Genomic DNA, 24,456 nt, shown 5'->3' on the forward strand with positions numbered 1-24,456 from the left:
ACAAAACATAACTTTAGTATAAACAAAACTGCATAAAAGATGTTCCTCATACAGACTTCAAGCAGTTCATCCTCTAGAAAGATCATCAATTCACAAAATAATATATAACCCACATTTTTTCCTATATCATGGAGAAAAAACTTTATAATTAATGGTAAGATTTTTATTTCCTGAATTACAATTTCAACCATATGGATCTAATTCCAAGAATACACATATAACTTGGACCTTACCTTAACAAATAAAAAAGTAAATATATGCAAACCAAAATATTTCAAAGATTAGAAGGCTATACATCAAAAGGACATGACTGGGTATCCCTGAAAGATGGATTATTTTTCTTCTTTGTGCTTTTCAGCATTTTCAAAATATTGCTCAAAAACATTAATCATTTTTGAAATAAAAAAGCCATATCCTAAAAACATGTATTTCAAATGCATGAATAAAAATAGTCTGCCCTCCATATCCATGGGTTCCATATCTGCATATTTTTTAACACTTTTATTGTGGTATAATTTCTGTACAGTAACCAACACATATTTCAGATGTACAATTTGATGAGTTTTGATAGATGTAAACACCTATAAAACTACCACCACAATCAAGATAGCTAACATTTCCATCACTCCCTAAGAGGTGCAAGTTTCGAACTCCTGGTTTATTCCTTCTCACCCCCTCTATCCTCTGGTAACCATAAATTTGTTCTCTATGTCTGTGAGTCTGTTTCTGTTTGGTTTATTTAAATCCTTTTTTAACCTCAGATCAAAAATATTCCAGGAAAAAAATTCAGAAGGTTCTGAAAAGCAAAACTTGAATTTGCTGCACACCAGCAACTATTTACATAGCATTTATCCTGTATTAGGTATTATAAGTAATCTAGAGATGATTTAAAGTATAGGGGAGAATATGCATAGGTTACATACAATTACTATGCCATTTTATATAAGGGACTTCAGCATTCTCAGACTTTGGTATCCTCAGGGTTCCTGGAATTAATCTTCCATGGATACTGAGGGACAACTGTATATGGTACTTATAAAACTCTGTAACAAGAGTTTTAACATACATTCGTTTGACAAATAATAATTATATGTAAAAAATATTAATTAAGCTAGTAAGATCTTAGTATTTTGTGACATTTTCATAAATAATTTTTTTTTTAAATGGAGGTACTGGGGATTGAACCCAGGATCTCGTGCATACTAAGCATGTGCTCAACCACTGAGCTATTTCCCTCTCCACTTCTCAAATAATTTCTACCAAAAAATTTAGATCCTCCTGAAAAGAACAAAGACACTGGCATTAAATATGGTCAAGTACCTGTTTATATGCTGTGACACACGCTGAACTACAAAACTTCTTAGACTGTCCCTCTATCTGAAGCATGTGGCATTGTCCAGAGCCACTGTAACAGTAACCCCCACAGTTTTCACAACAGTTCATGGTGAGGTTGTTAGCAGAGCGAAACTTAGAGAAGCAGGCATCACTGCAAAGTTTATGTACCACATTCTGGTAATTAACTTCATGTCGAATCTAGGAATTAAAAAATGACATACAAACAACAAATGAAGACTATCAAAAGCTGTTCTTTAAATGCAAACATTAGACTCCTCCCCCCAGTAAAGGTAAAAGACACTTACAACAGCATTCTTCTGACACATGCTGCATTTGGTTGAAATGCTATTCGTATTTATGGTAACAACAGGTTTTCTTTTCAGTTCATAAGTTGATAAACATGACTGACTACAAAAATCTTTACTAGTGGTGGTATTTTCAAACTGGGCACTGATCACATCCTTTGGATTTAAAATGTCTCTAAAAATGATAACAAAGATAAAATAAGCCACAGTATAATCCATGTTTTCCCTTTTTTGTTGGATAAAAATATCAAACTAAACAGAGGCAATCATAGTGTAGGGAAAGGGCATTGATATTTAAATCCAAAAACCTGGGTTTCTTGAATAAACTGATAAATTGCTTTGATCCTCAAGTTCTGCTCTATAAAATGGAACTAATACACGACTTAGTTCATGGAACTGTTGTCAGGATTAGTATACTATGTGTCTAAATTAAAAGGATATACATCAAATAGTTATCATTCATTATCTCTAGTAGGTAAGATTATAGGTGATTTTCATTTTCTTCTTTAGGCTCTCCTATATTTTCAAAACACTCTTTAAATAATATTATACTTGAAAAAATTTTAAACCACTATCTTTTAAAAGTAAGAATATATGTCAAACTATACACTATATATTCTAGAATGGTTATATAAAATCGAACATTTCCATATCTAAACAACTCAATTTGTAAGCATTAGTAGCAAAAGGCAATGAAAATTAAAACCCTAATGATCAAGACTCACTTCTTCTCCACCCCTTATTCCACCTCCAAACCAGTCTTTCTACATAGTAGTTTATCAGACAGTTTAAGTGTAAACCATTTTAAAAACCAATTTTGAAAACTACCTTGATGAAATTCTCTAAACAGTATCTCTCTCCCATGAGTATACAATCACATAACAGTAAATAAACTGTGTCATATTCATTCTTACATTTTAAACAGATTATAATAATACAGAACTTTTTAGAAAAGATTACAAATATCTCTGTTTCAATAAAAGACAATAATAAACAGGACTCATCACAAGAAATACGTGATATTGTCCTATGCTGTAATATGTAATACCATACTTCATCTCCTACACTTGGCAGCTCAAGACTGCTATACTATCTGCATTTTTCGCCTTTACAATTACTTTTTATTACGTAATGTATTTCATTTATAAGGGTACCAACTGAACAAGTTATACTGAGCTAGGGACTAACTCAACCCTGTGTCAAGATATGGCAAGAGCAGTTAAAGAGCTCACAGTACATTGGGATAAACAGACAAAGAATATATAAAATAACATAACAGAAGCATTCTTCACATATAAAAGTATAATAATTTTGAAAATGATATAATGTACTAAAGAAACAGAAATGAAGAAACAATTATTTCAGACAAGATGTGACATGAAAAGCTACCCAAAAGGTGACATTTTAGCTGGACCTTAAGTTTGAGTTTAATAGAAGGTTAAGGAGATAAGATTTGGGGAGCAGCATGGATAAAAGAAATAGAAGCATAAAAGTAGGTATTTCTCACTGTTCTCAATATTTTTAGCATCAAATTACATTACATCTTATTGTAACAGATTACATATTATGCCAGAATGAGAAGTAGTAATCTCATTCCAGATAGTAAAAATTCAGAAATGGTATAGACAGAATATATGTACGTTCATGTATAACTGAAAAATTATGCTCTAATCTGGAATCTGACACAACATTGTAAAATGAGTATAACTCACTAAAAAAAGTTTTTTAAAAAAATGGTATAGACAATCCTGAAACAGTTACTTCTCTGAGTGTCATTTCATCAAAAAATCTGACCTAACAGTATTAACAAAACTACACTCCAAGTTACCTCCTTTATGTAGGATTTGAAATGGATTTTTTAAAATAAATCATTAAGTCCCTATCACTAAAGAAACCTAAAAATTAAATGATGATTAGCCAAAACATATTCAGAGTTTAGGTTAAATTCAAGATGCTAAGCTATTTAGTCAACAAAAGATTAAGAAAAATAAAGTTGTTACTCCAAACAGCTAATGAGTTTCTTACAACCTAAAGGCTGTTATATTTCTACTGGTCCAAGAAAACAGCAGTAGCTCTCAGGAAGGAAATCTTTTCTGTCTCCACCTATACAAATTAAAGTAAAAATCCTTCTTCAGGGACTAACTTACAAATTAAACCTGTTGAATTACATGGACTATCTGGGAGAAGGGAAATCCATGTATCAAAACTAACCTATGTGACACTTAGTATATCATTTAACTTCTTTGAGTCTAATTTCCTCATACGTAAGGTATAACCCAAGTCAACAATTTTATAATCAGATAAACCAGACTATACCAAACTGCTGTAATGACTGTGTAAATAAGAGGGGAAAAAGGGAAGAAAAGGAAAAGTGGTAAAAAGAGGATAAAGAGTAGTTCAGAAAATGAAATGGAGTACAAGGAAAAACAAGACCGTTCAATGACTGAGGACTAAACAACAAAAGAGTACTACGTAAAATAAGAAGGGCGGAAAATTAAGGAAGACAGAAAATGAAAGAGAAAAGGCTGAGGTGATAGGCAGACAAGGAGTACCTTAAAGAACAGAAAGGGGCGAATGGGGAAAAAACAAACAAACAAACAAAAACAAGTGATTTTTTTTAAAAAGGGTAACAGAATAAGTGAATGAAGAGGTAGAAAAGTTAAGAGTCAAGGAATGACGGGTTGAAATTTATGGATAAGACAAAAGAATAAAATGTAATCTTAGAGAATAATTAAATTACATAAGATCAGACAGAGATTAAGATATGACATGTAGGTAAAAATGATCTGTCTCTAGATAATGCAAGGCAAACACCAGAGACCAAAGGGACATAGTAAATTTAGAATAAGAACAACAATGTATGGACAAGAATTTAAAAACACAGAGGAAAAAAAACACACAGAAAGAGGGCACACGTTTTAAAATTTCTGTGAGTTTTCAGTGCTCATTTTGAAATTCATTGCTAAATCTTTGCAATAAATATCTATGACTATAATTATGAAGTGAAAAATATTGCTAAAATTTTAGAAAGTGCTGGTCCTGAAGGTAAGAATTAAATAAAGCAGCATAAAAGGAATTTATTATGTGAAATTATCTCATGGCCAAATAGGATAAAGAAAAAAAAACTATAAAAATTTTCATTTTCAAGTTGATTTAATCTTAGAATCTGATGATGAATATACCAGAATATAGAAATTAGACATGTGGTAGATAAGTACTAATTTTTAAAAGTATGTTTCATAATTCAAACAGTATAGTCTATTTTTATTAAATTAAACTTGAAACATGAAGGAATGCATATTTAAGTTCCTGAAAAACTTCTAACCATACTCAAATTTCTTTTTAAGTCTCTTTCTATACGCCTTTCTCCAACTGAACCAGAAGAGGGAGCATCTTTTTCCCTTTCTATACAGAGAAAGGGCAGCATCCATGCGAGGAATTACAGATACAAATACCTAAACTAATGAATCATGGTTTGAGTACCTTAACAATAGAAGCCAAAGTGTTTCAGAACAAGAACACTATTTATCTTTTTCTGACTTAAACACTCTAACAACCACCTTGCAAAATTAGCGTAAATTAATTCATAGTCCTCAAATATATCTAGATGACTTCATTTGGCTGTAATAAAATAAAATCTTTTTTGGTGTTAAACACTAAAAATGGAAACTGTGAGGTAGTTCAGAGATGTTGAGAAGACAAAAATATACACACTGGAATCCATTTGAAGTTAAGAAGGAAAGTATTAAATGAATTCCAATCACATAATAGGAAACATTATATAAACATCAAATATTTGTTGGATTTAAGTTATCTATTGCCTGCAGTTGCAAGATAAAATACTGTGGTCATATAATACCCCAAATGGTATAGATTTTGTTTCACAAAGCATCTTAACTAACAAAGATGATAAGGTAGGTTTCAAAAATATCTCTTACTATATAAAAGGCACATTATTTAAAGTTAAAAGAAAGCTGAGCACCTAGCATTCAGAAAGGCTGAAAGCAGCAACAACATGATGGTACTAAATAACGTGGTATTTCTCAAAAACATGGAAAGGTAGAAAATTAAATACACAGACAAGAACAAAACATCTTGAAAGAAAGGAAACAGGATAATTTAGAATTCTGCTATACTTTGAGCAACTTGAACAAGTTTTCTTAGTGGAAGGAGGCGGTGGGCGGGCAGGTGGAACTGTATATCCAGTGAGGCACAGTGTAGAGCAGAATAGCTGAGTAGACCCTTTCCTCTGATAAGCAGTTTGCCCCTTCTGGAGGATTTTTTTACAACCAGAACAGGAAACTCGAACAGCTGTGGCTGGAACTGAAGGAAGCATTTTATTCATGCCAGATGACGCCAGTGAAGGCTGAAAGCCAGTAGTCAACTGTGGAGCTTTAAAAAAAATTGGAAAAAAAAAAGTTTTACTTTTTACCATGAATTTTAAGTAGGCATCCTTTCTTTCGCTTCTAGAACTAGTCTTCAAACCCAACACTAATTATGCAATACACAATTAAAGCCATTCTAAACAGGCAGAGAGACCTGCTTAGTTTACTAATACAAGTAGATACTTTCTCTCACTTATACTGGTCAGAATAAATAAACATGATTCATTTACTCAGTTTTGTTTCTTACCAAGAGGACTGCCACTGACTGAAAACACAGCACTAATTTTCAGTTCCCCCTCTTGAGTTTTTTGCTGTTGGCCATGACTATACTCCTTTAAAAAAGAAAATAAATAAATATGTAGAGAAAAAATAAATACAGTATATCTAAAGAAATCCAGACATTCAAGATATTTTACTATGGCTTTACAGGGGTAGAAAACATTTACTGCACTAACATTACTAAGAAATAATATCAACCAAAATACAATCATGATAAAGGTATAACATGTTTGTATATGCTGAGGATAAGAGGTAAAAAACCAAAGCAGCTATCTAATTGGCCTGCGGCACTACCAGATATTTACAAATTATTTTGAAAATTCTTAACATTATTATAGTATTGTAAGTTGCTGGTTATCTATTATAAAAGTAATACACACTTACTATACAAAATTTAGACAAGTAGAACTAAGAAAAAAATTCTAATCGTATTTCCATTACCCCAAAACAACCACTGTTATTCTTTTGGTATATTTCTTTCCAGTCTTTTCCCATTCTGCATGTATTTCCTTACATAGTTGTAACTATACTGAATATACCACTCCTAATGATTAAGAATGAAATGATTTTTTATCACTTTTATCAATTGAACATTTGCAGATTACATGTTACTCCAAAATAACTTCCAGTGGCTAAATAGTCCCAGAGTCCCTGAGGCCTACAGATACACCCTAAGCAGTCGGAGAAGTCTAAAAACATATTTTAGAAGTTTGTGTTTTTATTTCAATGATTTTTTTTTAGTGAATGTAAATATATTTTTAGTCATGAATAACCACACATAACTGAGTTATATTACAAGGTTCAGTGCTGTTGTTTGCTTTTCAATTACATTATTGCATTGTGAAACCCCCTAAGTGGTAGATTTAACTGTTTAAGCCATTGTTTATCACACTGAAACTTGCAAACCCCCAAATTCTTCTTATTCTTGGAATTCTCAGGCAACTCCAACATACCATTTTTTGTGTTTGTGAGCAGTGTCTGTACATTACTTGAATTTGAGAAATGATGATACATATTATTTAATAGATATATCAGATTACACAGGGATGAGACTAGATGAGGTGAGGTACTTCCCTCTGGCACAAATTAAGGCACCAGAAAACTCAGTAATATTTTTTAAACTCAAAAATGCAAAAATTCATGATAAACAAAACCCAAAACTTTAAATAAGTAAAGACAGGATCAGTACTACTAATTTTTCCTTAAGCCTCAGTAATTTTTCCTTTGGTCTCAGATTCCAATTTGATAGCCCTGTATGGCACTGAGATTATAAACCAACCCAATGTTGGTTCATTTGTTTCCACATATATGGTTTAGTCATCAGTAATGCCATGATGAACATCTTTGTGAATACGCAACATTCATATTTAGGATTATATCCTAAGGAAAGGATCCTTAAAGTGGAATTACTAGATAAACAGGTACACAGTAAAGGTTCCTGAAACACAATGACAAATTTTTTTTTAAACTTCTGAATTTATTCTAGCAATCTGTGAAAATAAGTCACTTAAAAGTCTTTTCCCACTCGTTTCAATTTCCAATTCTTTTTTTAATATCCATTTACAAAAAAGCATTATAAGGTAACAATATTAACCACCTATAGCATCTGTTACCAACATTTCCTCAAAATGTACTTTGAGTTAAAATTTTACATACTGAAGTTTCTGTTTTTAATGCCAAAAATCTGACAGTTTTTACCTTCATGATTCCTTCTATTTCTTACAAAGTTCTACTTTCACGATAAAATACTAAAAAGGTGATTTCATTGTTTATAACACAGTCCTCTAATACAGAGGTCAGCAAACTATCTTCAAAGGGCCAGATACAAAATATTTTTTACTTTGCAGGCCATACTATCACAAATACTCAACACTGCCTGCCCTCATAGAGCAAAAACACCCATAGATAATATGTAAATGAATGTGGCAGTGAGCCAATAAAGCTTTATTTACAAAAACAGGATGCAGAAAAACAAAACAGAAAGAAGGCAGGCTGGATTTGGCTCACTGCTGATAATTTCCCAACTCCCACTTTATTCCATCTGGGATTTATTTCTTTTGATGTATAATGGCATTTTTCTTTTTCTTTCTCTGAATATCCGGTGAATTCCTTCCACTTGCCATTAATATATCAAATTCTTTTTGTCTCTTTTGTAGCAATCTATTCTGTATCATTATCAGACTGATTACTCTTATATCACACTATCCTAATGAAAATAATTGTGAAATGTTTGACTACCTAATAGTTTGCCACCTCTCTAATTTTAGAATACACATGTAACATAACATGTGTGTACACGCCTAGTTATCCTTCAAAACATAAGAAACCATTGATATTTCATCAGAATTGTATCAAAACTGTATCTTAACTTAGGAATAACTAATATCTTACATTGTTTTGGAAGTCTCTCCATTCACTTCAGCTTTTTTAATCTAACATAAGCACTTTTTAGTTGCTTTGTGTAGGAAATAGTGTATCTTTTCATTGTATTATCTAACTAGGAAACAACTGACTTATACAAATATTGCTGTTTTACATAACTAAAATTTAACTAGCTACTCCACTAAACTTTTCAGGAATTCTATTAATTTTCTAATAAAGATCCTTACCAGTAAACGATGATAATTGTCTCCCCTTTTCCATTATTTCTTCTAATTTCTTTAACATGTATTAGGTCGAAAATCCAACAAGACTTAAATAATAATGCTGACATCAGTAATTTGTGTTCTTTTAGAAATTATTAACAGAAGGTTTCCATCATTTTACTTTTAAATTCAATGACTGTTATTGATCAGAAGTAGATATTTCCTTACCTGATCAAGAGAGTATCTATTATAAGAAATGCATATCTCTTTTGGCACTTATATATCTATCTATATAGTCTTATTTGACCTGTTGATGAAGTTATATACTAAAAGATTTTCTAATATTGACTCATCCTGAGATGCCTACATTATATAGTACATTAAAGCAAATTTCAAGTAAAAACTTTTATTTTAATCTCAGAAACTCCAGAAAAAAAATCAATACTCATGGGCATGCTTTAATGGTCGCCAGTCAGCTCTCTTTCTCACCATCTATGACAGTTATTTCAAACTTCTGATAGATTCCTTAAGCCTCAAGTACATATTACTTATGTAACATAGTAAAATAAGTATACATCTTAATTACTCGGCTTGTATACCCCATAATGCCTTCAAGAATCATGTTTATGTTAGTATCCTCCCAACAATGACTAATTTTACAAATATTTCGTATCAAACCAATGATTAATAACTTGAAAAGTGAAAATCTGATGACCCAAAAGCTTTCGCAAGTAGAAAAACAGATGTCAAAATAAAACCAAAAGATCCTTTATAAATATCTTTTCTTTCCCTTTGCTTATCATAAAATATCAGTATCCTAAGATAGTATTTTAGAGATAAATAGCCCCCCCAAAATAAATAAATAAGTAGCCAAGTTCCTACAGTCAAGTTGACTTGATATGGTTTAAAAAAAAAAGTCCCCAATATTTAACTACTGCATTCTACTTTCCAAGATACATGACTCACTATTGTGACAATTAATTTGCTTTCCTATCCTAATCCATTTACTTCAGTCAGCAATTACAGATTAACTCTCCGTTTATTATGAGCAAAAAGAAAAGAAAAAAAATCATGATTTTAATGTAACAGTTACTGAATTTCCAGCTTTTAGAATTTATAGAAAAGGGGAAGAGAAAAAAATGAGGTCTCTGGCTCTTTAAAGTTTTTATTTTAAAACATTCTCTAGGCATTTTTAAAAAATTAAACAACTTTTATTTATAGAAAGATTGGTAGACTACTAATAAGACCTTGATGAAGGCCCCAGATTGGCTTCTTCATGGTCATATGGCCTTAAGGAACGAACTTAACCTCTATGAACCTCAGTTCCCTCATCTAAAAATGGAGTTAATATCTTCTACGCTGGTCTTCTTATACTGGGGGATAAAACAACACAGTACACATTAAAGTATCTGTAACTGTAAGTATTATATACAGAATATATTATAGTAACTTGCAACAGGATTTGAATGAAGAAATGAAACCAGGAGGACAAATGATGTTATACTAGTAAGATGCAGAAGAATGACAACTAGCAAACCCAGAAAATTGTAACCCAAATAATCAAGAGCAAATGGGAAGAAGTAGTTAAATACATATAAACATAGATTTCAGTATCTTAGTGATTTACACAGGAAAATAAAAAAAATTTACACCAAATGAACTGTGTAAAAAGAATTAGGAAGTAAGCTGAAAGCAAAACTACAAGCTAATAAGCAGACAGAAAAGCCAAAGGAGGTTTTCAACAAGGTGCCAGAAGCTAAAGCTATGATCTTATTAAGCCATGAAAAAAGTTATTACTATCACTAGATGGTCAAGAGTAAAGGGTGACCACAACTGTTAAATCTATCAGTATTTATGAGCATTACATTAATACTATTTCAGAGTCTAAGAAAATAATATGCTCGAGCTCCTTTTCATCTACAGGAAGTGAGTAAGAGTGATACAGCATTAGGCAGTACTGAACAACAATAAATATAGATTTCCAATGGTCACTGGGGGGTAATACCTAGAACAGGACAATGAAGAAGGAAGAGGAAGTAGGAGGGGAAGAGGAAGTAGGAGAGGAGGGAAGAGAGAAGGAAAGGAAGGGAAGAAAGAACCAGAAATCTTCACTTTAATATGAGGTCCCCTGAGGGATTTCTAAACGAATTATCAAAGGTCTGATGCCACAGGATTAGTGTAGCTGTCAACAGAGAGGACTTGTCAAAGAAGCTCAGCTTTAACCCACTCACATGCTGGGACTGCCTGATTGTGGGGTCTGGGTAAAGAATGTTCCTGAACCTTATGCCTAGGAGTTACATACATTCCTGCTTGGTTAGCAAGAGTCCAGTCGATCAGGTGGTGAGCCTTTGAGGAAGTTCTTCCCCAAAATCATGATGAAACTTCATATTTGGCATATTTTAACCATTATTATACTTGGAATGATGTATAAAAATGTAGGTGTTTCTGTGTCCTGACAGTTCCATCCTATTACTATTCTCCAGCCACTGGAACCTCACATACAGTAACACACGTAACGCTTCCCTAGTGTATTTAGTCTTTGATATAACTGCCTTCTCATCCCAAGGAAAGTGCCAACTGGGTCAAGCACAGGGAGAAAGTGATACCTCTGATGCCCTGCCAGCATTGTGATTTCTTATGGATTTCCCATGCCCAGATTGGGGCATGTAAAGAGACAGGAGATCTGCCCTGTATAGAACATGATAAGAGTCTTCCAAAGCATAAACTGCCTTATAAACTTTCCCTAGACGTCAGGACATTTCTTTATCCCTAGTTCAGATAACCAAGACCTCCATTTTGCTTGCTTCTATTAATTTGCTTTCAGTCTACCTTCTATTCAGATATTCTCACATTCCTTCTCTACCATCTTCTTTGTAGCTCATACCAATCCAACTCCTGATGGCAGCTTTACCATCACTACCCTATACAGCTACCTTCCACTGGGCACCATGGAATTCTTGCTTAACTGAGCATCAATCTGACTCGTAAAAATCTTCGACATCTGTGAATCACCTGTTCTTCCGTTTCCTTACTCTAAAATAGTAGTTCTCAACATCAGAGGATCTTGTCCTCCCGGGGACACTTGGCAATGTCTAGAGACATGGTGCTACTGGTATCTAGTGGGTAGAAGTCAAGGATGCTAGATATCCTAAAATGCACAGGACAGCCCCTCACAACAAAGAATTATCTGGCCCAAAATGTGAATAGTGCCGAGAAACCCTGCTCAGAGACACCTGAATGAAAAAAATCTCTTCCACAGAAGTCTTACATACTCAACAACCCCAATATAAAAGAAAAATATGGAAAGGTAAGCTTTCTCTAGATCAAATGTCATTTCAAAAAGTAGCTAATTCATGCTATCTTTACTTCTCAGCCTTTGCACTCATGCCATCTGTATAAAACATAGCCACCCTTAAATAATGACTGCTATTGCATATTCATCCCTTGGTCTTTTTCCTACATTCCAAACTGATTACAGCATTTGATATAACTTCTTCATTTCATTCCAACCACTGCAATGTCACTAATTATACGGATAAATTAACTGATTTCAGGACTGCACAGTTATAGGATCTCTACGAATTTTACCTCCAAAGCAACCTTGAAATAACAGAGCTCTATCCCATCCTTATTATTCACAGATCTCAAATGGAAAATCCTGTATCACCCATCAAAGCCTCTTTTATCTTCTACCCACTGATCTAATGAGCTGGCTCTTCAATCAATTAACCCATCCAAAGATAACCTTTCCATTAATCCCTCCTGAAAAACACTTAAACCCATATATAGCCTATACTTCATTAGCGGTAACTACAAAAGGCTTATTACCTTATTAAATAAACTCAATCACACCAAAAACTCATAAACCACCGTAAACCTTCAGCCACGTCTGCTGTTTCAATCTCAGATCCTTGAAGACTCACATTCCCTAATCTTGCACTGAAATTATAAAAATCACAGAATAGTGGTATTAAGGAACAAAGTGCATTAAAGGCCTTGATTACTACTCGGGAAAAGTATCCTATAATTCTTATCAATTCCTTAGCATTATTCTGACAAGATAATTCAATTGCCTCAACCTTCATTAAAAGTCTCCTCTCACCCAGTCAACAAAACACTTTACTTCTTCATCAAGAACTTCCTCTCTTAAATGAATAACTCATGTGTGGAACAAAAAGAAGGGGGGAAAAAGGTGAAATGTTTACTTGAGCATTGTCAGGTTCATCTTTAATTTTGTCTAGTAGTCCCTGCTGTGGTGCCATTGCTTTGTCATACTCATCATCCAAAGGTTCTTCTTTAATTCTAATATTTGATGCAAAGGAATTCCCCAGTTCCGAACCAATGGATTCTTTATTGGCAAATGGATAGCTGGAATCCTAAAACACAATATAAAGGATTAATAAATATTCAGATTTTAAAATTATTCCTCTTTAGGTTTAACACCCAAAGAAAGCTCACTGGAAATGAAGAACTCTATGGACATTCATAAGAGTCCCTATACCTACAAGTTAATGTGATATATGTCTAAATATCAAATACAAATAAAGAATGTAAGAGAGGAGGCTTCTTAGAACGTCTCCAAAGATGCCCTTGCCCAAATAATAAAGGAAATTTAAGAAAACAAAACAAAAAAACAAAGAAAAACCCAGAGCTCTACCTAACACATACAGTTACAGTTTAGAAAATCACATAAAGAAAACTTTGACACTTGCCACAGTTACAGCAATCTACATATACACTGAAAACTTACCCTAAAGTTTGTTTCTGGGGTTTGTGGTAAATGGGTATGTAATGTTTCTTCAACTTGATTAGCTATTGAAAGAAAAACAAAACAAAACAAACACATGTATATGAATAACAAATCTTATAAAGAGTGACCTAAAAAGCTATCATTTGATAATCACCCCTCTTTTCCAACAAAGATGCGCATTAGATGAAATGGGTCCCAAAAAACACCGAAAAGGTGGTTTCACTCAAAATAAACAATCTGGCCCCACCTAACTTCTAGCCTCACCTCACATCTAAAGAAAGTGGTTACTTTATTCACTATGCTCTGAAAATTACTTATGTTTGCTTTTCCTCCATTTCTGCTTTTATCATTCCAAGTCCCCTCTATTCTAACCTTTATACAGTCTTCCAGACTCGGCTCAGTTCAAAATTCACCTCTCCTCTATAAAACCTTCCTCTGTCCACTGAGTTAAAAAAATCACCTCTCTTCAAAGAATACCAAAAACACAGTTTCAGTTATTTGAAAGAAATCTTATTGTACTGCCCATAACAAACTCTTCTACCACTGCCTTTAATTATAAATTAAACCTTATGCTATTCAACTGGTCATTGACACTTCTACTACTTGACTTGTCTTGTCCCTTCTGCAGTTAGACATTATGTTCCTTGAAGATAAGTATCTTCGTAATTTATCCTTCATAGAAATACTGAAAATATATGTATTGAATAATATATATACTGAAAAATATGGTATACTCTTGTACATAATGAATACTTTAATTAATTGTTCTTTTTAATACCATATTTTTCTTTCTACCATATTTTTCCTACCACTGTTGGAAGAAATATAAGGGTTGGCATATTCTACCTTTCTTTCCTTCATACCTATTGAACATTTATTGAAATACTATTTTCACTACACCAGATTAGGCCCCAAGAACACAAACATGAAAAAGGTACAATCTGGCCCTCAATAAACTCCTACACTAGTATGTAAGGCAAAACAAATACAGAGCTATAATACTGTGTGATAAGTACTATAAATAATGAGGGATAAACAAAATGCTATGGAAATATAGATAAGGAAATAACTTATTCTTGACATAGGAGAGGTTAGGGATGACTATAGGGTAAAAGAGGTTTATGAGTTAGTAGGCACTGTTGAATAAGAAGCACTTTTACAGGCATACATACTAAGAGAGAAAAAGACATGCAAGCAAATGGAAGAGCAGGAGGAAAGAGAGGCAAAGAAATAAGAAAATATATATATTCAGGAATAGAACTGAGCTAAAGTACACTGGGCAAAGAGACTCAAGAGGAGTCTCAAGAAACTTCTAAAACATAAACAGAAATGTTATCAAACAGAAAAACCCTTCCTAATTTGGACTAACTGGTGGGACAGCAGTTTGAATTAGTGCTTACAGCACAAAGAAGTTAAATCCAACTTCAGGTTCCAATGTTCAACCAAAGAAAATGAACAGGTGATTCGAGTATCTTCATCAAAATATTGCAACCAGGGGAGGGAGAAATGAGGTTTAGAGCTATTTTTCAACCATTTATACCATTACCAATAGTTACTGGGAGAAATTCAGTCACTCTGCAAAGAACAAGGATAAAAGAAAAATGACAAGCTTACAATAAATTTAACTGTTCATACTTTGCTTAGCATCAGAAGTAATAAAAGCTGTATTATTAATACGTTGTTATTTATTGTGTTTTACGGCTCTAGTCCAATAATTATTACCTGCTTTATCAAAAAAACTGCTTTTCAACCTTGAATCCAACTCTTTATGGGGTTTATCCAACCGTTTTTCACGTTCATAAGTTAGGTCTCTATTTTTCTCCTTTCCAGAAAATGTCTCTTTGCTGTTTTCTCTTACTAGACTAAAATCTTTCCGTATTGATTTAAAGACAGAAACCTGATCAAACTGTTTAGGAAAGTCTTTTTTTAATTTATTTTGAATCTGTATTTCATTTTCATTGTCTGATTCATGCTGTGTGACTCTTCTCTCTACTTCCAAGCTATCATCAGTATGAATTGAAGAAACAAGATTGTCCTTTGAACTAAAATCCTGTTCATCCTCATTGTCACTACCAACGACTGGAATTCCTGCAAGATCCCCAGAGTTCAAAAAATAATCATCTTCATCCAGCAATGAATTTTCAGATCCTGTTTGATTCGGCATTCCATAAGACATGCTGTCAAGGGTAGGAGTTAAGTTGTGGTCTATATCTTCAGACATTTCTGTATCCATGATACCACCACCTTAAAAAGTAAAATACTGTTTAGACAAATGATAGTGCTAAAGATGACCATATTTATAAGGCCTGTCTGGTATTTAACCACAAATATATATTCTTTCTTTTCAAACAAAATATAGATAATAATACCGCAGTATTCAACTAGCACTTTGTTATAGATGTGACAAATATGGCTATCCTTATCTGACAGATAAGGAAATAGGGACCTAAAGCTTGACAAACTATTTTAGGTTAGAAAGAAAGTCAGTGTGATATAGAAAATAAGAGTACCAACTTCAGAATCAGATATATCTGTGTTGGAATCATATCATGATTATTGAAAATCTATGTGATCCTTGAGAAATAAATTCTCAGGTTTCTTTATCCATAAAACAGCATAATACTCACCTTGGAGATTAATTTGTGGTGAGGTTTAGTGACAGTATGTATAAAGAGCCTACTGACACAGTGACTGACACATAGAAGGGAATATAAAAGTGATTATTATCATAGAGACTATTCTGGGGAGCTGAGATTACAACCCAGATCTCCAAGCTCAGGGTCCTAATTTCTCTGCACTAACCCTAATATTTACACCAGTTAATTTTACAATGGTAAATATTTAAACATAAAAATAAGATTTATACAACAGAATAAATTTTTAAAACTGTTTACTGTTCCAAACTACATGCTCAAGTCTTCCCCATTCCAAAATAAAACCAAAATAACTCTCAGCCCTCTATTTCTTTCTCCTGCCCTATTTCACCTTTCTTTCAAAGTCAAACTTCTAGGGAAAAAGTATACACTGGTCTGTTTCTATTTCATTTCTCAATCATTAATCCTTTGAACTTAATGTAATCTGGTTCCCAACTTCGCAGTGGAACTTCTCCCATTAAGATCATCAATGATCTCCTCATGGCCAAATCCAACTGATTTTTTCAATCCTTATGTGGCATATCCCTCCTAGATAAAATACCTTTTATTTCTTTGACAATATATTTTTTCCTACTTTTATAACTGTTCTATTAATTTATGTGCTTAATATTCCAGTTCTCATTTTACACACTCAAGACTATTGTATTTACCACCATAGCCTTGACTCTTGCTGTTGACTTCTTAAGTGTTTTCTTCCAAGTCTGTGATGTCTATATTCAACTAGTTGCTATAGATCCCCTAGGGACCTCCAACTTGGTGCCTCAAAAATCAAATTCATCATGTTCCTATTCTAAGAATACTTTCTTGTATTTCCATCACTTGATTAACAGCATTACCAAGCCAGCAGTCGGCTCAAGGTAGAAAAGAGAATCACTCCCAATTCTTCTTCCCCCAGGACAAATTCTTTCAACTGTACTACTTAATATCTCTCTGAAATTCATCTCCTCCATTTGGTACTATTCCAACACTCCACATTTATTTCTGCTGACAGTGTAATAACTCAATTCACATGGATACTTAGGAAGCAATCATATTCTCACAAACCCTACCCAGCAACCACATTCAACTGGTCCATGAGCAGGCAAACTGGAACTGACCAAAACACGGTAAAGCAAAGACTAAAAATATTAGCGGCACCAACAGCCTTGCTTTAATTTGTTCCTGAAGTCCAGATGAACCTCTTGTGTGGTTCACTCTTCAAATCATTCCCTGGGTTCCATGACCCAGGATAAATTCCCCTTTTTGTTTAAATTGATTTAAGTTGGATTACTTTTAATCAAGTCCTGATACAGGGTCCAAATGAAAGCTTTCCTTAAGTCACCCTCCTCCACAAAGACACCAGAATTATCTTTCTAAACCATAGTCATTCCACATTGTACTTGGATGCACTTGAAATCCTTAAGTAGCTCCCCACAGCCTAAAGTACTCACTCATTCATTCAGCACATATTTATTAGGAAACCTACTCTGTGGTAAATACTGTGCTAGATTTTAGGTATACAATAATGCAAAAGATAGCTATGATTCCTCATCCTCATAGAACTAGAAAAACAGACAAATAGAGGAAATAATAAAATTAGAAAAGGACTATTTTTACTTAACTAAATAATTAATTCAAACAAAAATGCTGAAGTCTTAGGAATGCCTACAACTAACTTTTACATAGTGTATCACAGAGAAAAGCAGGAGAGATGAGAGAGAATGTGTAGTATTATAGATAGTCACTATACTATTCTTTCTATTGTTCCATTTATCTGAAAATTTTCATAATAGAAGGTTAGAGAGAAAATATAAATACAGAAGCAGGATGCTAAAGTACATACATACATATAGAGTGATAAATTTACCAGAATGCAAGCAACCAAAGGTCAGGGTTAGAGCCTTCTCTATATAATAGTTTATCCTTACTACCCGACCACAGTGTGTGCTCAGTAACTTTCTCGTGAATGAAAGAATATGCATTTAATGCAGATAAAAGTTTAATCCAAGTTCTATAGTATATGAGAAGTAAAAAGAAATACAGCAAGCAACTTCTAAAATCTCTATATTTACATTTAGGATACGGTATTGAAAGAAAAGGAAAGCCTCCTGGAAAAACTGGATCCCTAACTCAAACCAAAGTAATTTTCAGATGTATTTAAGATTGAGACGTAAAAAGTAAAACACTAATTTAAAAAAAAAAGAATTATTTTTAAGTCTTAAAGAAGGTAAAGTTTTTCTAAGAATGACACAAAACCTAAATAAAAAAATCAATTTATTAAACAAAAGAATAAAAGATCACCATAACTAAAAGAATTCCTAAAGAAAACATAATCCAAACCAAAAGATTAAAGAAAAGTTGTTAAAAACATTTTATATCACAAAAGGTCATTTCCATAATGGATAAAGATTAAGACTCCTACTTCAATAAAGAAACCAACAACCAAATACATATATAAAAGCAAAGTATTTGAACAAACATTTCATGGGAAAGGAAACACTAAGGTTCAAATTTGCTCATAAGTGAAATCCAAATTAATAATATAATGAGATACCATGTTCACAAAGCAGGCTGATAATGACAAAAAGGTTTTAATAACAGCCTGGCAGCTATGCTATAAGCCAAAACTGCCAAACTCTGGCCCAAGGCCAAAAAATACACAAAGAAGAGTGTGACATAGACCATATGTGAGCTGCAAAGCTTAAAATATTTACTATTGCCCTGAACAAAAAACAGTTTGCCAATCCCTGTAGTCAAATACTACAAGCAGGAGTATAAACTGGTACAATTCTAATAAGAGAACAACTAGGCAATATTTATGATACTTTGAATACACATACGTCTTGATCCAGTAATTCAACTTCTAAGAACTTATCCTAAAGATATAATTGCTCTAAAAATCTATGAAAAAGAACAGCAAAGACTGGAAACAGTGTATCTGCTCATCAGTAAAGCTCAATTAATTATAGTACATACCTATAATGGAATATTACTTAGTTGTTAAAAAATAATGTGGTGAGGGGAAAGATATAGCTCAGTGGTAGAGTATGTGCTTAGCATGCACAAGGTCCTGGGTTCAATCCTGTGGGTTCAATAATTCAAGGTAACTGGATTTTTATATATATATACTTTCATATCTATATATGTATTTTATATATATATATATATACTTACATATATATATACACACACACACACATACACATACATATGTGTGTGTATGTATATATATAAAAAGATATATCTATATATATATACATAAAGGTCATATATATATAAAATTTCTTTAATTAAAATTAAAAATGAATAAATAAACAAAAAGAATGAGGCAGTTTTATATGAGTTCTCAGGGTCAAGTAGTAAAAATATCTAAGTGGGGAAGAATAGACATATATATTAAGCTACCACTGCTATGTTTTTTATAATTTATGTGTGTATGTAATTATTTATACATAAGAAATAATTTCTACTGATCTTCTGTGACACCAGAATCAGGTGGCTGGAAGATAGAAACACTAATTTTTCAAAGCACACCCTTTTGTATCCTGAGTTTTGAAGCACATGCACTATCGTCTATTGAAAAAAAAATTTTTATCCTTACTTAAGATCGTACTCAAGAATTAAAACTTTATATCCCTCAAAAGAAAGTTGTCCATAATTGCGACTTCACTGGGCATCACAAAAAGGAAGTGAATTTAAATTGTACTATGAGATATTTAAGGTAGACATAAAGTGATATTTCCAGGTAGAGAGAGAGAAAGAGAGAGAGAGAGATTGATTTAAAAAATTAACTTTCTCCAGAGGTCATTAAATGTATGCCATCTTAATTGGGTTAAACCTAATGCTGTCTTTAATTTTCTATCACATGTTTCCTTCAGTGCTGTCATATTACAGCCCTTGTTATTTTGGCATTATAACAAATTATATTTTTATTATCCATTCCTTTGACTGAATGCTTTCTATTCTCTCCTTTTATATGTGAAAACTATACAAGGAATAAAACCAAAACGGTTTGTGGCAAAAAAAAAAAAAAAAAATTTAAAGCTTTTTCAGAGATGGCAATTTCTAACAAAACATCAAATTTGAATTTGCAATTTTGATCATTATCACACAATGTATCTGTAGGCTGCATAAAATCTTATGAGGCTAAAATGTAAGTACTAGTTATATTAATATATATATTCCGATATTATATTATTAATTATATATATAATTAATCGGAACAAAACTGTACTCATCCCTATGGCCCAAAGAAAATACACAGCTTCTGTTTCTCTGAGTCTACATCTACAGAAAAAAAAAAAAACACTAAATTATATCTGGGGATCACAATAGATAGTCAAACACTTGAAAACACAAATTTCTCTTCTTAGAAGAGTCCTAGCTGGCTTTTAGACACTGTGAACAGGCTTGGCATGTTTGAGGAAAAGCAAGGACTACAGTTTGGAACTGAATGAGTGTGAGGAAGAGTGCTAAAAAATGAGAAAGAGAAAAAGCCAGATGACAGATCTTGAGGAATTTGCAGACCACACAAAAAAACGCAATATATTTAAGAGTGAAAGAAAGTCATTAAAAGACCCCAAAGAGGAATTAACACGACTTATATTTTACAAGGATTACCCGAGGGCTTCCGCATAACTATTTTAAGGCTGTTAAATGTTACATGTCAAGAATGGTAGCAAGAATACCACATAGGAGGCTACTGCAATAATTAAAGGAAAAACCAGTGGCTAAGACCAGGACAGTAATGGTGGCTGTGAGAAGTAGTCAGACCAGTGTATAACTTGAAAGTAGAGGCTTTTCCTGATATATGAGAAGCTAATTAGGAAAGAAGCCAAAAATAATACAATAGGGTGCCATTTCTTGAGATGTAAACACTAAGGGAGGAAGAGACTGAAAGGGGTAAAATGAAGTCCAGTTTTGGACCCGTTAATTTTGAGAACCTATTTAACTCTTCAAATGGAGATACCAAGGAGGCAACTGAACATATTAAAGAAGAGTTACAGAGGAGACTCCTGCCAACAAATGACATATAAATTTGGGGACTCATCAATAGAAAGATGGTACTTAAAGTTTATGAGACTAGTTAAGATCACCTAGTGAGTATGTTTACTACTGACTGAAGAAAGCTGAGAGTCCTGAGACACTTCAACTTTAGAAATCTGGTAGAAAAGAAAGAATCAGGGAAAGAGACTAACACAGAAGAGTCACTGAGATAGGAGGAAAACTAGGTGACTGATGTTACAGAAGCAAAGTGAAGAAAATATTTCAATAAAAAATGAGTGGCCAATCAGAATGAATGCTGCTGAGATAACACATAAAATGAACAACTGAGAACTGATTATTAATATTGGCAAAGTTGAAATGAGTTTCTACTTTGACAGGAGCAATTTCACTAAAAAAATGAGTATACAGAAGCTGCAGTGGGGTGATTCCATAAAGAGACTGAGAGGAGATGAGATAGGAAGGAAGGCGGCAGGGCACATCCATTAAAAGAATGACATAGCAATTAGCACCAAGATGGCAAAGAATTCAACTCCCAGTGGACCTTGAGGCCCAAGATGGCAGATCTGACTTCCAGAAGACCTCAAGCCTCACTATACACTCATTGCAATAATATTAGCATGGTAAATGACACTCCCACAGGCATCATGACAGTTTCGAGGCTAACCATGAAAGGTCAGAAAGTGAGCGATGTCCCAGTTCATGGGAATTCCAGCCCTTTCCCCAAAGTAGTTCGTACCGTACAAAATAACTGAGTCCATAAAAACTAGCAATACTGAGCCTCATGGCCTCTGGCTCCCTCATTTTTAGAGACAACCCGCACTCTATGGAATGTGTATCTACTTTTACTTTAAACTAAGCATCTGACCCCTCACTCACCTTGTGGCCTCTTTGTCCTTCTGCAATAACCTGCACTCTGTCTATGGAGTATGTATCTCTTTGAATAAATCTACTTTTACTCAATGATGGCTCTTTCCTGCATGAAGGTAAGGACCCTCACCTGGCGGAGTGCATTCCAGAGACACAATTGAGACCCAGGACAAGGCTAAACTCTCGCTCCTTGTTTTCCTGTATCAGTGAGAACTTAGGAACCTTAAGTACAGATGTTTTAGAGGAGTTTTGCTCTGAAGTAAATGATCAGAAATCACTGGACTGAAATCTGGAGTCAAGAGTTTCCTGACTTTGTATTTTTGTTTTATTTTCTTTGTTAGTTTTCCTTTTCTTTTTTTTTCTTTCTTTTTTTGTGAGTTTTTTTTTTTAAAGATGGAGAATATTACACTGCTTATAGTATTCTCATGGGAATGATCCAATAAAGAGAGTAACTAATGAGTCTAAAGGGAAAATCTTTGTGCAACAAGGGATGTGATCAGTACCCAAACTTTCTTTTGTGAAAGAATCAAAGAAGTATATGGGTTAAATGCAGGTACATTATTAGATTTTGTGAAATGAGAATTAAAGTTATTTTAAGTAATTTAAGTACAATATTTGTGTTTGACAGTGAAAATGAATTTCTTGATGTCCTCCTTTTTGCTTAATCCTTGCTTTAGTGGCATACTGATATTTATATACTCTATCCAAGAATCATTTAATTTTAAGGTACAACCGCCAACTAAAGAGCCAATAAAGAAACCCACATACAAGAATATTACACAAAGGCTGTTAGTTACTTTCACTGCTAATATATTACTTATTTCCTCCCATACATTTTTGTGTTAATCAAAGCATAATTCTCAGAAATAAAGTAATATCAACTTAAATTTTAACCTAGAAGTTATGGTTCTCTAACAATTCTCTGACATTGCTTTCCTCTTACATAAAAGAACAAAGAATCAAAAGGAAAAAAACCCACAAACTCCAAAGAATGCAAAAACAAATAAGAAGCATAAAAATGAGGTAAATCTTGGTTCATTTTAAATAAAAACTTAAATTAGCATTTTGTTTCATCACTGAAATATTTCTAAGAGATGGTTTATTGTTATTTTCTGTAAAATACAATTTCCTAAATAATAAAAGCCTCTTTAAACCATAAGAACAGGAATGTAGTTCACCAGTTAAAAGTCCAATAAAGCCAGGAATCTTAAAAATGAAACATACCTGCCTTACATTTATTTTTACTTGGGATACATAAAAAAGCACATTTGCCAATCACTGATGACCAGTCAAGACTCTGGAAATGGATATGCTATTTTGAGTTCTTTCTTGAACAAATTGCAGCCATAATGCAATCTTCATGGCAACTTTGGTTTCTTTAAAATGGAACGAGAAAATATACTTGCACCTCCATGTTTTTACTGACTTTATCTAGTCTTTCTAAAGCATTAAAATTATTTACAAAAACAATTTACTTTTCAGAGGAAATTTCATTACTGCAAAAATGATACAATGAAAATTATATAATTACAGTGACAAGAACTACTAGAATAAACAGGTCTGGGGAAAACTGACTCTTGGTAAGCATACAGTTTATCAACAGCTGAATCAAGGGTCTGTCTGAAACTACTAGATGCTCCTCAACAGCCATTCTAGCTTTCTCCCTTAATGACAGACCATGATTCTCACCAGGGCACAGAGAGTAACAGGAAGAATGGCAATTCCCACTTATGACTCAAAGCTGAAAAAGAATGTTAGCTATTAATAGGCCAGTAACCAATAGAAAACTTTTAATGAAAATGGGACAATAACTAGAATACAACAACTCAGTCTTTCAAACTGCAAGTATCAACCCATTCATTAGTGAGCCAGAGCGAGGATATTTTTTTCAATAGGCTAGCACAGAAAACAAAGAACATCATTCAGAGTGATAAGTAATGTTACAAAACACTTAATGTACACACACACACACACACACACACACACACGTAGGTCTCAAAGTAAAATACGTTTCTAACAGTGTTTTATAGTTTAAAAAAATAATGTTAACATATGTTAACTAAATTTATGGTAATCATTTTACAATACATACATATAGAGAGTATCATTATGTTGTACACCTAAAACTAATACGCTATATGTCGATTTTATTTCAATTTAAAAAACGTTTTAAACAAAACAAACACAAGCACCCCCTAGACAATTTTGCTTCTGATATACAATAATGCTTAAGGATCACTGAACCAAAAAGCAACACTTCTCAGTGATTACTGGATATCAGAATCTCTTGGTGAGCTTGTCAGAAACAGA

At 33.1% G+C, this 24,456-nt stretch overlaps 1 protein-coding gene across 5 annotated transcripts in view; it reads right to left on the minus strand.

Moving 5' to 3' along the window:
* ZMYM4 (zinc finger MYM-type containing 4) overlaps window positions 1-24,456 on the minus strand; it is a 145,220-nt gene that overhangs the window by 48,893 nt on the left and 71,871 nt on the right. For 3 of the 5 annotated variants that reach the window (XM_064493771.1, XM_064493770.1, XM_031464708.2), the window contains exons 3-9: window positions 15,362-15,883; window positions 13,640-13,701; window positions 13,095-13,265; window positions 6,273-6,357; window positions 5,777-6,032; window positions 1,641-1,815; window positions 1,321-1,533 (exon numbers count right to left, since the gene is read on the minus strand). In XM_064493771.1, coding sequence (XP_064349841.1) covers window positions 1,321-1,533; window positions 1,641-1,815; window positions 5,777-6,032; window positions 6,273-6,357; window positions 13,095-13,265; window positions 13,640-13,701; window positions 15,362-15,883 — 1,484 coding nt within the window. Of the gene's footprint in view, window positions 1-1,320; window positions 1,534-1,640; window positions 1,816-5,776; window positions 6,033-6,272; window positions 6,358-13,094; window positions 13,266-13,639; window positions 13,702-15,039; window positions 15,174-15,361; window positions 15,884-24,456 lie in introns of those variants that run through there. The other 2 variants (XM_031464712.2, XM_031464710.2) reach the window with 2 other exon arrangements.

Source organism: Camelus dromedarius, chromosome 14 (assembly GCF_036321535.1).
Source record: "Camelus dromedarius isolate mCamDro1 chromosome 14, mCamDro1.pat, whole genome shotgun sequence".
Taxonomy (NCBI): domain Eukaryota; kingdom Metazoa; phylum Chordata; class Mammalia; order Artiodactyla; family Camelidae; genus Camelus; species Camelus dromedarius.